Raw genomic sequence first — 15,191 nt, 5'->3', positions numbered from 1 at the left:
ATTACCAAATTTTAAGACTTAGAAAAAGCTACAGTGAGTAAAAGGATCTCCTGACACTAGTGAAAGGATAAACACACAGAACAATAGAAGAGAAAAGGGTGTCCAGAAATAGACTCGTGCATGGATTGATCCTTTAAATAGCTTTTATCGTGTTTTGTTGTAACACTATCAGGTTCACAAGCCCACTGTTTAGCAATAGGCCAATACACTGAGACAGTAGGGTTTGCAGCAAAGAAAGGCTTTAATCAACACAAGGGCACCAAACAAGGAACTGGGAGGATTGTCAAGCCTCAAATCTGTTCTGGGAAGGGGCTATGTGCAAAAGACTTTAAGGGGATCATGGAGGGTGAGGGGCTAGAAAATTTGGGTTGTCAATTGGTCAGGGTGAGGGGGATGAGGTCACCAGGATGTGGAACCTGCATTATTTCCTGAGTTAGCTTTTTGCCGGGCTCTTTTTGACCAGCTGATGTGTGTGTGTTTGTGTGTCTTTGTGTGTGTGTGTGTGTGTGTGTTTGCTTTTTGTTTTTGAGACATGGTCTTGCTCTGTTGCCCAACTGGATTTCAGTAGCATGAACTCAGCTCACTGAAACTTCTGCCTCCCAGGCTCAAGTGGTCTTCCCACCTCAGATCTCCTGAGCAGCTGGTACTACAGACCTGTGCTATGATGCCTGGCTAATTTTTTAATTTTTTGTGAAAATAAGGTTTTGTCTTGTTGACCAGTATGTTGGCAGTTTCTTTTTTCTTTTTTCTTTTCTTCTTTTTTGGTATGCAGAACCTAAAAGAGAAACTCATGCAGAAAGATTATCTTCTCATAACATCTTAGGTTTTATCTATAGAAAAGAAAAGGACGAAAAGGTCTTCTGACAAGGGCTTCTTTATGTTAGGGTAGTAATCAGTGACCAGTTACAGAGAAGTAGGACAAAGGGAAAGCTGGCTTAATGATTACTGCTGATTGTCCTGAAAACATAGTTGAATTTTTCCCCCTTAATCAATTTTATATAATTTTCCTAGGGACACATTCAGTTCCTCCAGGACTTGATCCCTTCTCAGTCCTGAAGTGTAACAGCTAATATGGTGTGAATCGGGCAATGGCCATTCTAGCTTCTTTTTGCTGACAAGGGGCACAGAGAGTGAGTCAGGATTAGAGAAATGAATCCATCTTGTAACAACCTGCAAGTTGTTATACCCGGCTGAGGGTGCTGCATGAACATGCTAGTACTTCAGTCTATGGTTTTACTGTAATATTTAATTGAATAGCAGCCTATAATGTAAATTATAAGCCCTATAAACAGAACTGTGAGCTTGAACTTTAAGAGCCCTTGAAAAAAAGGACTGGAAAACATGGAGTGTGCAGGGGAAAATCTCAAAAAACTACTCAGACTTAGTGTCTGTGGTAGAGAGGTATGGTCTCCAGTGAGACTGCTGAAAGATTTTCTTTAGCTTGGCTTTTACTTTACCAGAAGCACTGATATAAGTACAACAGGTGGTATTGATCACTGTACAGACTCCTCTCTGTAAAGTCAAGAGACAATCAAGTGTAGTTCCATTGTCAAGAACTATCTGGGCAAGTAAATTTGAAGAGTTTTCTCAGCCTTAATATTCTTAGTAGCCTCTTTTGCAATTATTTCTATGGTTGCCAATAAGTTTCTGATCATGTCCCAGTGAGTATACACTCCATAGCTAGGACTCGTGATGCCTAGAAGGCTCTGCCACCCGATATATTGATATATGCCTGGCAGTCCCTTTTGGAGTCTGTGGGAATCTTTTGTCATTAGCATGAACTGAGAAGTATCTCAATAAGTGAGAGCCCTTAATATACAGGTTATTGAGACACCAGTGGGCTTGTCCTAACAGAGGAGAGTCTGATCCTATGCCACAAAAAAAAAAAACATGTACCAAGGGGGCACAGAGGTAAAGCCCTCAAGGGTGCATTTATTGATGGATTTTTTCATGGAGAATATAGACAAATGGAATTGAACTATGGATCTTTTTTTACAGGCTTATTTCCTTTCTCCTGGCTGCACTTGTCTGCCCAGTATGCCATGGGCCAGGGAGGGCCTGTGTAATGGAATGACTTTCCATTTATGATGGGGAAAGAGAGATTGAAACATGGGGTAGTGATTTCTTGGTGTACTACTAGTTGGACCTGGAAAGTAGCCATGGAAAGAAGCTGGTGCAGATAGGTAGTCGTATATGGAGCATCCAGAAGGTCAATGACAAATATGGCTAACAGAAAATGCTTATTTTGAATAGTTTGGGGGAGTAACTGACAGATCCAACATTCTGGTAAGTTTCTTCTAGTGGCGATACCTTGGAACAGTTGAGCTACAGTGTTGTTATGCCTGTCTAGGCATTGTAGTAACAGGAAAGGTGTAATTAGAAGTTTTAAAACAAGAGTGACCATTTCTAAATGTTAGAATGTTCATTATAATGAGGGGCAGACTAAGTTAGTGTGGCATACGATGTCTAGAAAGTCGGTAAGTCTAACAATTGTAATGACCAAGACAATTATGAAGTAAAATTTATAAATGTAGTAATTGTAATGACTTAGGCAATTATAATGGCCAAGTAAATATATGGGTTAAGCATTCAGTAAGGCAGGGAATAGACAGGAAGTTATCTCACCTTTCCATATAAAATAATTATAATAACAAAAATTCCTATTATGCTCAAAGTAACTATTGTAGTAGTCAAGAGGACATGTGTTTTGTCTAATTTCATTAAAGTTAGTTATTTATCTGATATTTTTCTTCAAAAGATATTTGAGGCCCATCAAAGGATTTACTTATCCATTCAAATAGGGTTGAGAGAGTCTCTAAAGTTGAAGTGGCATCTCTACATTTATTGATAGCTCTAGTGTCTCGTGGGGTGGGTTTTATATGGCTGTGGTGAATCCAGGGTCTAAGTCCTTCAAGCTGAACAGAGAAATGAGTCACCAGTCATGCTTTGCATGGCCTCTTTCACTGTGTTTTTAAATGGTCCTCAGGATGTTGAGTTTTCCTGGTCTTGAGTAGAACCCAGTCTCTGGGTTGGAGGCGATGAAAGAGAATGTCAGCTGGATACCACAATCTGCTGGAACCACAAACTCATTAATAGCAATTAAAGTGCAAGCTAAAGATTGTGTATATTTGATAATATCTCATTTCCTTATGTGTACATTATTGGCATTCCTTAGTCTGAGAAGAGAACAGAAGAATGATCTCCCATATAAAATTTATAAAGGGCTTAATTTAAGCTCACTGTTGGGGGCCATCCTTACTCTGAGCAGGGCAATGAACAGAATGTTATTCCAGGCTGTTAGTTTATTGGCAAATCTTAGCTAAAGTTTGTTTTGTTTTTTATAGTAGGATTTATCTTTTCAGTTTTCTCAGTAGACTTCAGTCTTCGGACTGTATGAAGATTCCAGATTATGCGGAGAACCTGGAATACATGGTGTCCTAGGCTACAAAAGTTGCAATATAATCACACTGGATGAAGACAGGCCATCTAAACCTGAGGATAATCTTCTTTACCAAGGCTTTCATAACCTCAGACATTCTCTTGGTCTTGCAGGGGAATGCTTTCATTTATCTTGAAAATATATCGACAAATACAAACAAGTGTTTAAAATTTCCTGCAACCCTTGGCATCACAGTATAATCAATTTGCCAGCCCTCTATTAGCCTTGAACCTCTTGCTTAAATCCCTGGTACTTGGGGTGGAGGACCAGTCTCAAGACTGTTCTGGACACAAAGTAGGTATTTAAAAATTATCTTTTGGATCATCTTCTTTAAGTGTGTCCCAAAGACGTAGTCCTGGATCAGTCGAAGGGTGGCATGCCTGCCATACTGTGTGGTATCATGTATATCTTTGATGATACCTGTCATAAGATACTTGGGTACTAGAACCTTTTCTTCTGTGTTATATATCTACTCAGTTTGGGTTCTTTGATTGGAGTCAAAGCCTCAACGAGTGATTTTAGATCTTCTTCCAAATAGGTATGGACTTTAGGCTGAAGTTTATTTCAGGGATTAATGGCATTAGCAAAGCTTTGGGCGTTTTTTTCTCTGGTCACCCTTTTAGTGGCCTGGTCTGCCTAGTGATTTTTTTTTTCTTGCTACCAAATTCTCCATCCACTGATGTCCAGGGTTGTGTATTATAGCTACTTTCTTGGGTACCAAGACTGCTTTTAGCCAGGCTAAGATTTCTTTAGCATGCTTATTTTTTTTTTAATCATTAAAGGTTAAGAGTCCCCTTTCTTTCCAAATAGCCCCATAAGCATGGACAACAATAAAAACATACCTGGAAGCAGAGTAATAGGTGACTCAGGAGTCTTTACCTAGTTGGGATGCCCTGATTAGGACTCTAAGTTCTGCCTTCTGTGCTGATGAAACTCAAAGGAGTGTCTCTGCATCTAGGATCTGTCACAGGGTTGCCATAGCATACTCAGCCTTCTGTTGTCCGTGGTTCATAAAGTTGCTTTCCTCAGTAAATATTTCTAAGTCCAGGTTTTTAAAGGGAATTTTGGTCATGTCTGGTTGAATAGAACACACTTGCTCAATAATTTATATATAATCATGTATAGGTATATTTAGCAGGAATTAGAGTCGAAACGGCTCTCAAAGTAACACTAGGATTATCCAGGAGGATGGCCTGATATCTATTCATTCTTCTAGAAGTAAATCAGTAGCTCCACTTCTGTTCCAACAAACAGCATACACAGTGTGGGGTGTGTACTGTGCTAGGTTAACCCAAAGTGAACTCTTCTGCCTCCTGGAGAAGATCACAAGTGTGCCAATGGTTCAGAGACAAGAAGTCCAACCCATCATAACAATGTCCAGCTGTTTTGAAAAGTAGGCTACAGGTCTCATGATATCCCCCAAGTCTTGGGTTAGTACTCCTAAACCCATCCCTTCTCTCTCATGTATGAACAAATTAAATGGCTTTCTTAACTCAGGCAGTCCCAGTAGTCAGGTCCATTAATAATTTTTATTTAATGGTTAGAAAGGCCTTTTGACATTCCTTAGTCCATTCTAGAAGTCAAGTGTCTGGTCTCGGCCGGGCACGGTGGCTCAAGCCTGTAATCCCAGCACTTTGGGAGGCCGAGACGGGCGGATCACGAGGTCAGGAGATCGAGACCATCCTGGCTAATACAGTGAAACCCCGTCTCTACTAAAAAATACAAAAAACTAGCCGGGCGAGGTGGGGGGCGCCTGTAGTCCCAGCTACTCGGGAGGCTGAGGCAGGAGAATGGCGTAAACCCGGGAGGTGGAGCTTGCAGTGAGCTGAGATCCGGCCACTGCACTCCAGCCTGGGTGACAGAGCGAGACTCCGTCTCAAAAAAAATAAATAAAATAAAATAAAAATAAAATAAAATAAAAGTGTCTGGTCTTAGGGCTTCATAGGGACATTTTGCTATCAGCCCAAAATAAGAAAATGAAACATGTCAACATCCAGCCATACCTAAAAACCCCTCACAGCTGCTGCCATGTCCTGAATCTGGCTACCCTGACAAGAGCTTCTCTCCAGTCCAAAAGCAGATTGCTCTGCTCCTGAGAAAGTTCAAACCTAAGATATGTAACTGAGGGTTTCAAGATTTGTGCTTTTTTCTTGGATACTCTGGATCCTCATCCAGACAAAAAATGTGAAGTCAGTATAGTATTCTGGTCAATTTGCCTTAGTTGTGCCGGCTACTAATATGCCATCAACATATGTAAGCAAAGTCTCATTTTTCAACCAAAGGTCCAAAAACTCCTTAGCATGTACTTCCCCCAGATGGTTAGTGAGGTTTTGAAGCCTTGAGGAAGCACTGTCCAACAATACCATCATTTAACTTTGGCGTCAGAGTCTTCCTATTCAAAGACAAACACTACGTGGGACTGTGGACTCAGGGGAATACAGATGAAGGCATCCTTCAGATCGAAGACTGAACACAAGTACAACTCACTGGTTAAAGTCATGAATAATGTATAAGCATTGGGTATCACCAGATAAATGGTTTTGAAAATTTGGCTAGTAGCCCTCAAATCCTGTACAAACCAATATTCCTCAGTCCCATTTCTTTGTCCTGGCAAGACAGGTATATTTCATGGGAAATGAAGAATTCTTCCTGTATTGCAGGAAGGCCATTAGCAGAGGCTAAATGCATTGCCATGCCTTTTTCTGTCAAAGGATACTGTTTTAGATTTGACAGTGTTACCCCTGCACAAAACTTGGCCTGCACTGGAGATGCAGTTTTTGTTTTCCCTGGCCTCCCATCTGCCCATGCTTCTGGATTAACCTTTTGGAGTATCTCTTCAGGGCTGCAGGCACTTTCAAGGATCTCCAGTTGTAGTAATGTGGCCTGCAGAACACATACTTGGTCTGAAAGCACCTGGATGTGCAATCATCCTCAGAGAAAAAGTAATCTTAGCATTTAGTTTGGTTAAGAGTACTTGCCCCAACAGGCCGGGGATGGTGACTCACACCTGTAATCCCAGCTCCTCACTTTAGGAGGTCAAGTGAGGCAGATTACTTGATGTCAGGAGTTTGAGACCAGCCAGGCCTGTCTCTACTAAAAATACAAAAATTAGCTAGCCGTGGTGGCACATACCTGTAATCCCAGCTACTCGGGAGGCTGAGGCAGAATTTCTTGAGCCCGTGAGGCGGAGGTTGCAATGAGCCGAGATCGTGCCACAGCACTCTAGCCTGGGTGACAGAACAAGACTCTGTCTCAAAAAAAAAAAGAGAAAAAAAAAAAGGACTTGCCCCAACAAAGGGATAGGACATTGGCAGATGTACAGAAAAACTCTGCTTTTTTTTTTTTTTTTTTTTTTTGAGACAGAGTCTTGCTCTGTCCCGCAGGCTAGAGTGCAGTGGCATGATCTTGGCTCACTGCAAGCTCTGCCTCCTAGGTTCACTCCATTCTCCTGCCTCAGCCTCCCAAGTAGCTGGGACTACAAATGCCTAACACCATGCCCAGTTAATTTCTTGTATTTTTAGCAGAGACGGCATTTCACTGTGTTAGCCAAGATGATCAGGATGGTCTCGATCTCCTCACCTCACGATCCACCCACTTCAGCCTCAAATTGCTGGGATTACAGAAGTGAGCCACTGTGCACAGCCAAAAAACTCTGCTTTAAATGATCTTGCTCTAGTTGACAATCCAAAATTTAGAGGAATGACCTCATCAGAAGTTTTTCCGAGATTTCAGTCACCTTCATAGTTTCTGAGGAAAGTTTAGACAACCAGACATTTAACACCAAATAGGAGACACCATGTCTACTAGAAAGTCCAGAAGCTGATTTCTCACCATCATCAGGATCTGGAGTCCCATATGGGAAATATGGAGGGTGTTGTTTGGGTCAAGAGAAAGTCCCCGGATGCCACCATTTCTGGTCTTTTTCTTCAGTATCTCTCTCAAGCTCCCCAGCTATCCCAGGCATTCGGTGGGCAGCAGGCTGACTCTGTTTAACATTAGGCTTTGTAAGGCGTGGCCAATTTTCCTTTCAGTGTCCCCCTTGTTGCAGTAAGGACACTGCTTAGGACCTGCAATGGGATATGCCTTTTTATTGGCTTTTGGGGGCCCAGGTGGTCCTACCATAGATGGAGTGTCTGATGGCAGCCCTTGTGGTCCAGGGACTACGAGGGTCAGAGTTACAGCTAACAAGTCAGCTTGCCTGTTCATTATTCCTTATGTTTTGTGATCAGCAAATGCATTAAAAACAATCTTCACTAATTGAGACATAAACATGTCCAAAGCCTCAGCTACATTTTGTAACCTTCTCTGCATAGCTGGGGCACTTTTTTGGATAAACATCATGTTAGCTATCATTAAATTTTCTGGGGCTTCTGGGTCAATATCCATTTATTGCCTGAAAGCTTCAAAGACTTTTTCTAAGAATTCCAAAGCAACCCTTATTAGGCTTCTGTTTGATCTCCTGGATCTTATTGAGGCTGCTTTGCTTGGGCACTCCCTCTCAGAGGCTGATCAAAATGCAGTCTTGATTATGTTTGAGGTTAAATCTATCTCCAGTGTTTCTATTTCATCCCAGGTCAGAGGTGGGAACTGCAATCTGAGCAGTTGCCCTTACTGGATTACTGGGAGAGTCAGTGTGAATAAGATCAGCCTTTTCCTTAGTTTTATCTAAAACCGTACTTTGCTTCTCTGAACTCAACAAAATATTGAGCAAATTTTGAGTATCTGCTCAAGTAGGGTTGTGGGTGGCAAATACAGAGGAGAATAGATTCTCCATGTACTTTGGATCTTTATATATATTTTTTCAATCCTGTTCCTTCTGTAAACTTTAGATCTTCTCAATAAACAGTCATATTAGTTTTCTAATTAAGTAGGTTGGAAATGGAGAACAGAGAATAAACCAGGATAAATCCTATAGGCTGACCTGTGGCAGCAACACCTCCTATAAGCAGTTGTTATGAGGAAACTGCCTCTCTGAACCAGAGTGACACCCTGGCTAAATGGAGTCCCCTGTTGGGTATAAGAAGCAGAGATCATACCTGTTGCCCTGGATTTGTGACTTTTTGGTGGTGGGGACTCTGGAGAGGTGCCAGTAGTGCTGCTGCAGCTCCACCATAAGGTGGAGGAGGGTAAGTCATAGGTTCCTTTAACTGAACCACCATAGCATCATCATCTTTTTCTTGTAAATCAGTCCAAACAGTTTTTAATTTCTTGCTTTATCATGATTTTACCTTTTTCTACGTTGTTTCACTTTTCCAAAGCAACATAAAACATTATACATAGGTGATTTCATCTCATTCCTCTTCCTTCTTACAAAACAAATCTAGCTACAGGATGGTACTCTAAGCATGAGAACCATGCAGGGGCCACTGTTCTCTGAAATCCAGTGAGTATTAAAGTCAAGCTATGCTAAAAAATAAGATAATCTTTTTTTGTTTCACGAAATAGTAGACAAAGGTCTTTCAATTTTGGAAGATGCAGCCAATCAGTGTTGCATTGTGGGTTACTTGGGGAGAACTAAGGGACAGCCCTTAGCTCATCAGAACTGAGAAGTCGCTAGGGCTCATCTCTGGGTCTGCCCCAGTGGCAAGGGGGCACTAGGCTGTGAGTAAATGCCCTCAAGGAGAGTGCCCTCTACCTGACTTGCCACAAATAGTTACGAAATTGTCAGATTTGTATGCTTGCTGCACAGCAACAGAACAATACACTGAAACAGTGGGGTTTGCAGCAGAGAAAGAGTTTAATAATTTCAAAGCCACCAGCCCCATTGGACTGCCTGGAGGAACTGAATTAGCGTTTCCCCTTCTGGCTGGAATAATACACACACAAGAAAACACAGATACTAGTCACCATACTCAGGACCCAAGTATTGACCTGGCAAGGCTCAAACTTGGTTCCATTGGCCCTTGTCATCTTTGATCCACTCAAGCTGGAGAGGGATGACCTTTGATCAGGAGTTCAATGGGTGAACCCTGCGAAAGATTGAAGAGTAGACAGTTACCCTGAGTTAGGCTTGCTGAGATTCCACTAGCAACTCCTTCAGGACTAACTGAATGTGACTGACCAAACAGGAAGAGTTTCCTGAGTTAGTAATTTCTTCCACTGGTAATTTCCTCAGGGAACCCCTCCACAAACATAAATACATATAACAAGACAAGGATGTTTTCAATTTCAATTTAAAAACGGAGCAAAGACAACTCAATAAAGAAAACATAGTCTTTTAAACAAGTGATATTGGAACGGTAAGGCATCCAAATGCAAAATAATAACCCTCTATGTATTCTTCATACCTCATACAAAAATTAACTCAAAATTGGTCATATAGCTAAGTGTAAAATGTTAACTTCTAGAACTGAATATGTCCCTGGTTTAGGCAAGGAAATTTTAGGTGACACAAAGAGCATAATCTATAAATGAAAAATTTGATAACATCAAAATTACATATTTTTGCTCATTGAAAGGGACTATTAGGGGAAAGAAAAGTAAAGCTACAGATGCAAGAAAAATATTTGCAGAATATTTACTCATTGAAGGACTTGTAGCCACAATATATTATGTAGTCTCAAAATTCAGTAATGGAAGAAACAACTCAATGAAAAGTGGGCAAAATTTAGACAGTATTCACCAAAGGAGGTACATAGATGGTAAATAAGTAGACAGAAGACGCTAAGCAGCATCAGTCACTAGGGAATGCAATACTATCACACACATATTAGAATGGATAATTTAATGGGAAAAAAACACTATCTCAAAGGCTGGTAAGGTTGAGAAACAATTGGAATTCGCATACACTGAGTATGTGAAGCTAGAACATATGATCACTCAGGAAAACAGTTTGTCTATTTCTTATAAAAATAAACACACATATTTAGTATGATATTTTCTGTGGGTTTTAAAAATATAGCTTTTATTATTTTGAGACATGTTCCATCAATACCTTGTTTATTGAGTGTTTTTACCATGAAGGGTGTTGAATTTTATTGAAGGCCTTTTCTGCATCTATTGAGATAATTATGTGTTTTTTTTGTCATGGGTTCTGTTTACGAGACGGATTCAATTTATTGATTTGTGTGTGCTAAAACAGCCTTGCATCACAGAGATAATGCCAACTTGCTCAAGGTGAATAAGCTTTTTGATATGCTGCTGGATTCACTTTGCCAGTATTTTATCAAGGATTTTTGCATCGATGTTCATCAGGGATATTAGACTGAAATTTTCTTTTTCTATTGTGTCTCTGCCAGGTTTTGATATCAGGATAATGTTGGCCTCATAAAATGAGTTAAGGAGGAGTCCTTTTTCTATTGTTTGAAATAATTTCCAAAGGAATGGTACCAACTCCTTTTTGTACCTCTGGTAGAATTTGGCTGTGAATCCATCTGGTCCTGGACTATTTTTAGTTGGTAGGCTATTAATTACTGCCTCAATTTCAGAACTTGTGTTTGGTCTATTCAGGGTTTCGACTTCTTTCTGCTTTAGTGTTGGGAGTGTGTATGTGTCCAGGAATTTTTCCATTTATTACAGATTTTATAGTTTATTTGTGTAGAGGTGTTTATAGTATTCTCTGATGGTAGTTTGTATTTCTCTGGGATCAGTGGGGATACCCTCTTTATCACTTTTATTGTGTCTATTTGATTCTTCTCTCTTTTCTTCTTTATTAGTATGGCTAGTAGTGTACTTTATTAATCTTTTCAAAAAACCAGCTTCTGGATGCATTGATTTTTTGAAGGGTTTTTCATGTCTCTGTCTCCCTCAGGTCTGCTCTGATCTCAGTTATTTCTTGTCTTCTGCTAGCTTTTGAATTTGTTTGCTCTTGCTTCTCTAATTCTTTTAATTGAGGTGTTAGGGTGTCGATTTGAGATCTTTCCCACTTTCTGATATGGGCATTTAGTGCTATAAATTTTCCTCTAAACACCGCTTTAGCTGTGTCCCAGATATTCTGGTATGTTGTGTCTGTCTTCTCGCTGGTCTCAAGGAACTTATTTACTTCTGCAGTATTTCCATTATTTACCCAGTAGTCATTCAGTAGCAGGTTGTTCAGTTTCCATGTAGTTGTGTAGTTTTGAATGAGTTTCTTAATCCTGATTTCTAATCTGATTACACTGTGGTCTGAGAGACTGTTTGTTAAGATTTTCGTTCTTTTGCATTTGCTGAGGAATGTTTTATTTCCAATTATGTGGTTGATTTTAGAGTAAGTTCTATGTGGTGCCGAGAAGAATGTATATTCTGTTGACTTGTGGTGGAGAGTTCTGTAGATGTCTATTAGGTCTTCTTGGTCCAGAGTTGAGTTAAAATCTGGAATATCCTTATTAATTTTCTGTCTCATCGATCTGTCTATTATTGACATAGTATTGGAAGTTCTGGACCGGGCAATTAGGCAAGAGAAAGAAATAAAAGGTATTCAAATAGGAAGAGGAAGTCAAGTTGTCTCTATTTGCAGATGACATGATGGCATATTTAGAAATCCCCATCGTCCCAGCCCAGAAACTCCTTGAGCTGATAAGTAACTTCAGGAAAGTCTCAGGATACAAAATCAATGTGCAAAAATCACAAGCATTCCTATACATCAGTAAAGACAAACAGAAAGCCAAATCATGAGCGAACAAACAAAAAATACCTAGAAATACAACTTACAATGGATGCAAAAGACCTCTTCAAGGATAACTACAAACCACTTCTCAAGGAAATAAGAGAGGGCCCAAATAAATAGAAAAACATTCCATCCTCATGGATAGGAAGAATCAACATCGTGAAAATGGTCATATTGCCCAAAGTAGTTGATACATTCAATGCTATTCCCATCTAGCTATCATTATCTTTCTTCACAGAACTAAGAAAACTACTTTAAACTTCATATGAAGTCAAAAAAGGGCCCATATAGCCAAGAAAATCCTAATCAAAAAGCGCAAAGCTGAGGGATCACGCTACCTGATTTCAAACTACACTACAAGACCACAGTAACCAAAATAACATGGTACTTATACCAAAACAGATATATAGACCAATGGAACAGAACAGAGGCCTCGGAAATAACACCACACATCTACAACCATCTGCTCTTCAACAAACCTGACAAAAACATGCAATAGGGAAAAGATTCTCTATTGAATAAATGGTGCAGGGAAAATTGGCTAGCCATATGCAGAAAACTGAAACTGGATCCTTCCCTTACACCTAATACAAAAATTAACTCATGATGGATTAAAGGCTTAAATGTAAGACCTAAAACCATAAAAACCCTAGGAGAAAACCTAGGCAGTACTATTCAGGACATAGGCATGGGCAAAGACTTCATGACTGAAACACCAAAAGCTATGGCAACAAAAGCCAAAATTGACAAATGGGATCTAATTAAACTAAAGAGCTTTCTGCACAGCAAAATAAACTATCATCAAAGGTGAACAGGCAGTCTACAGAATGGGAGAAAATGTTTGCAATCTATCCATCTGACAGAGGTCTAATATCAACAATCTACAAGGAACTTAAACAAATTTATAAAAGAAAAACAAACAACCCCATCCAAAAGTAGGCACAGGATATGAACAGACACTTCTCAAAAGAAGACATTTATGCAGTCAACAAACACATGAAAACAAGCTCATCATCACTGGTCATTAGAGAAATGCAAATCAAAACCACAATGAGAAACCAATTCATGCCAGTAAGAATGCCAATCATTAAAACGTCTGGAAACAACAGGTGCTGGTGAGGATGTGGAGAAATAGGAACTCTTTTACTCTGTTGGTGGGAGTGTAAATTACTTCAACCATAGTGGAAGACAGTGTGGCAACTCGTCAAGGATCTAGAACCAGAAATACCATTTGACCCAGCAATCCCATTACTGGGTATATACCCAAAGGATTATAAATCATTCTACTATAAAGACACATGCAAACATATGTTTATCGCAGCATTATTTACAGTAACAAAGACTTAGAACCAACCCAAATGCCCATCAATGATAGATTGGATAAAGAAAATGTGGCACATATACACCATGGAATACTATGCAGCCATAAATTGAATGAGTTAGTGCCCTTTGCAGGGACAGGGACGAAGCTGGAAACCATTATCCTCAGCAAACTAACACAGGAACAGAAAACAAAACACCACATATTCTCACTCATAAGTAGGAGTTGATCAATGAAAACCCGTGGACACAGGAAGGGGAATATCACACACCAGGGCTTGTTGGGGTGTGGGGGGAAAGAGGAAAGATAGCATTAGGACAAATAGTTAATACATGTGATGTTTACAACCTAGATGACGGGTTGGTTGATGGGTGCAGCAAAACACCATGGCACATGTATACCTATGCAACAAACCGCACATTCTGCACATGTATCCCAGAACTTAAAGTATAATAATAAGAAAATACACACACACACACACACACACACACACACACACACACCCCATTTACCCAACAAACCCACTCCTAGATATGTATCCATGATGAATAAATTTGTGTTTATATAAAAACTGTAGATGAATATCTTTCTTACCAGCATGATTCACAAATGCCAAAAACAATGCAAATGGCCTTCAACAAGTGAATGGATTAACAGACTGTGATACATGATACAATAAAATAATACTTAGCAATAAAAAAAGGTGTTCTGGGTAGTGTGACAAAATCCTATGCCATTCAGCTCCATTCTCCCCAGAGCATGAGTCCTTTCTTCTCTAGTGTATCCATAGTTTATACTACCTGCCTGTTAGTTACTTAGTAGTCTTCCAAGTTATCAGGTGGAAAAACATAGTCTACTTGGGTTTTACACTATTAATCATTTCAAGAATCTACTGGGGAGCCTAGAACATGTCCCACATGAATAAGAGGGACTAATGCAGCCTTTTTCTTTCACACGTAAGGAGAGACTACTCTATCTACCTTCAGAAGAATCATTCAGATGGCACTAGTAATTCAAGTTTTACAAGTCAAGAGAAATTTATATTCTGTGATTTATCTGGCAATTCTTTTCTTTAAATGACTATTTTAAAGGAAACTGCAGCCAGTTTGCACTCATATAGGATACACTTCGATATATATCTACTGTACTCACACAAGTATATTTAATTATTTTTTTCTTTTTATTTTTGAGATGGAGTCTAGCGCTGTCACCCAGGCTGGAGTGCGCTGGCATGATCTCTGCTCACTGCAAGCTCCATCACCTCCCAGGTTCATGCCATTCTCCTGCCTCAGCCTCCCGAGAAGCTGGGACTACAGGCGTCCGCCACCACACCTGGATAATTTTTTTGGTATTTTTAGTAGAGACAGGGTTTCACCATGTTTGCCAGGATGGGCTCGATCTTCTGACCTTATGATCCACCGGCCTTGGCCTCCCAAAGTGCTGGGATTACAGGCGTGAGCCACCACGCCCAGCCAAATTTTTTTCTGCATATTTTCACAACATGGTTATGAGGAATTTAGATTTTATTAAATTGAAAAGTACTGTGATTCACTGACAATTGACCGTCCATTGAAAATATAATGTTGATATCTCAATCTGAAGATAAAGTTAAGACTTGTTAATTATATGACCACTGTAAAGTAGCCAAACAACCTGACTAAAGTACAGGGTCTAGCATGAAGAGTAAAATAGAAACATTCTTAAGAATAACTTGAGCGAGAAAAACTTGGGACAGAAGGAAGGAAGGAAGGGAGGAAGGAAGGAAGGAAGGGAGGAAGGAAGGAAGGAAAGAAGGAAGGAAGGAAGGAAAGAAGGAAGGAAGGGAGGGAGGGAGAAATGAGGGAGAG

General features: G+C 40.0%; 1 protein-coding gene across 3 annotated transcripts in view; it reads right to left on the bottom strand.

Annotated features, from left to right (window-relative positions):
• CFH (complement factor H) overlaps positions 1 to 15,191 on the bottom strand; it is a 159,754-nt gene that overhangs the window by 98,191 nt on the left and 46,372 nt on the right. Inside the window, exon 10 of one of the 3 annotated variants that reach the window (XM_011951606.1) lies at positions 9,158 to 9,408. The exons of the other annotated variants lie outside the window; for them this stretch is intronic. Coding sequence (XP_011806996.1) covers positions 9,395 to 9,408 — 14 coding nt within the window. The 3' untranslated portion in view covers positions 9,158 to 9,394. Of the gene's footprint in view, positions 1 to 9,157; positions 9,409 to 15,191 lie in introns of those variants that run through there. 3 annotated transcript variants of the gene reach the window in all.

The sequence above is a fragment of the Colobus angolensis genome, unplaced genomic scaffold, assembly GCF_000951035.1.
Source record: "Colobus angolensis palliatus isolate OR3802 unplaced genomic scaffold, Cang.pa_1.0 Scaffold320, whole genome shotgun sequence".
NCBI classification, from domain to species: domain Eukaryota; kingdom Metazoa; phylum Chordata; class Mammalia; order Primates; family Cercopithecidae; genus Colobus; species Colobus angolensis.
The sequence above is the reverse complement of the archived record's forward strand: the minus strand, read 5'-3'. Positions and strand labels throughout refer to the sequence as shown.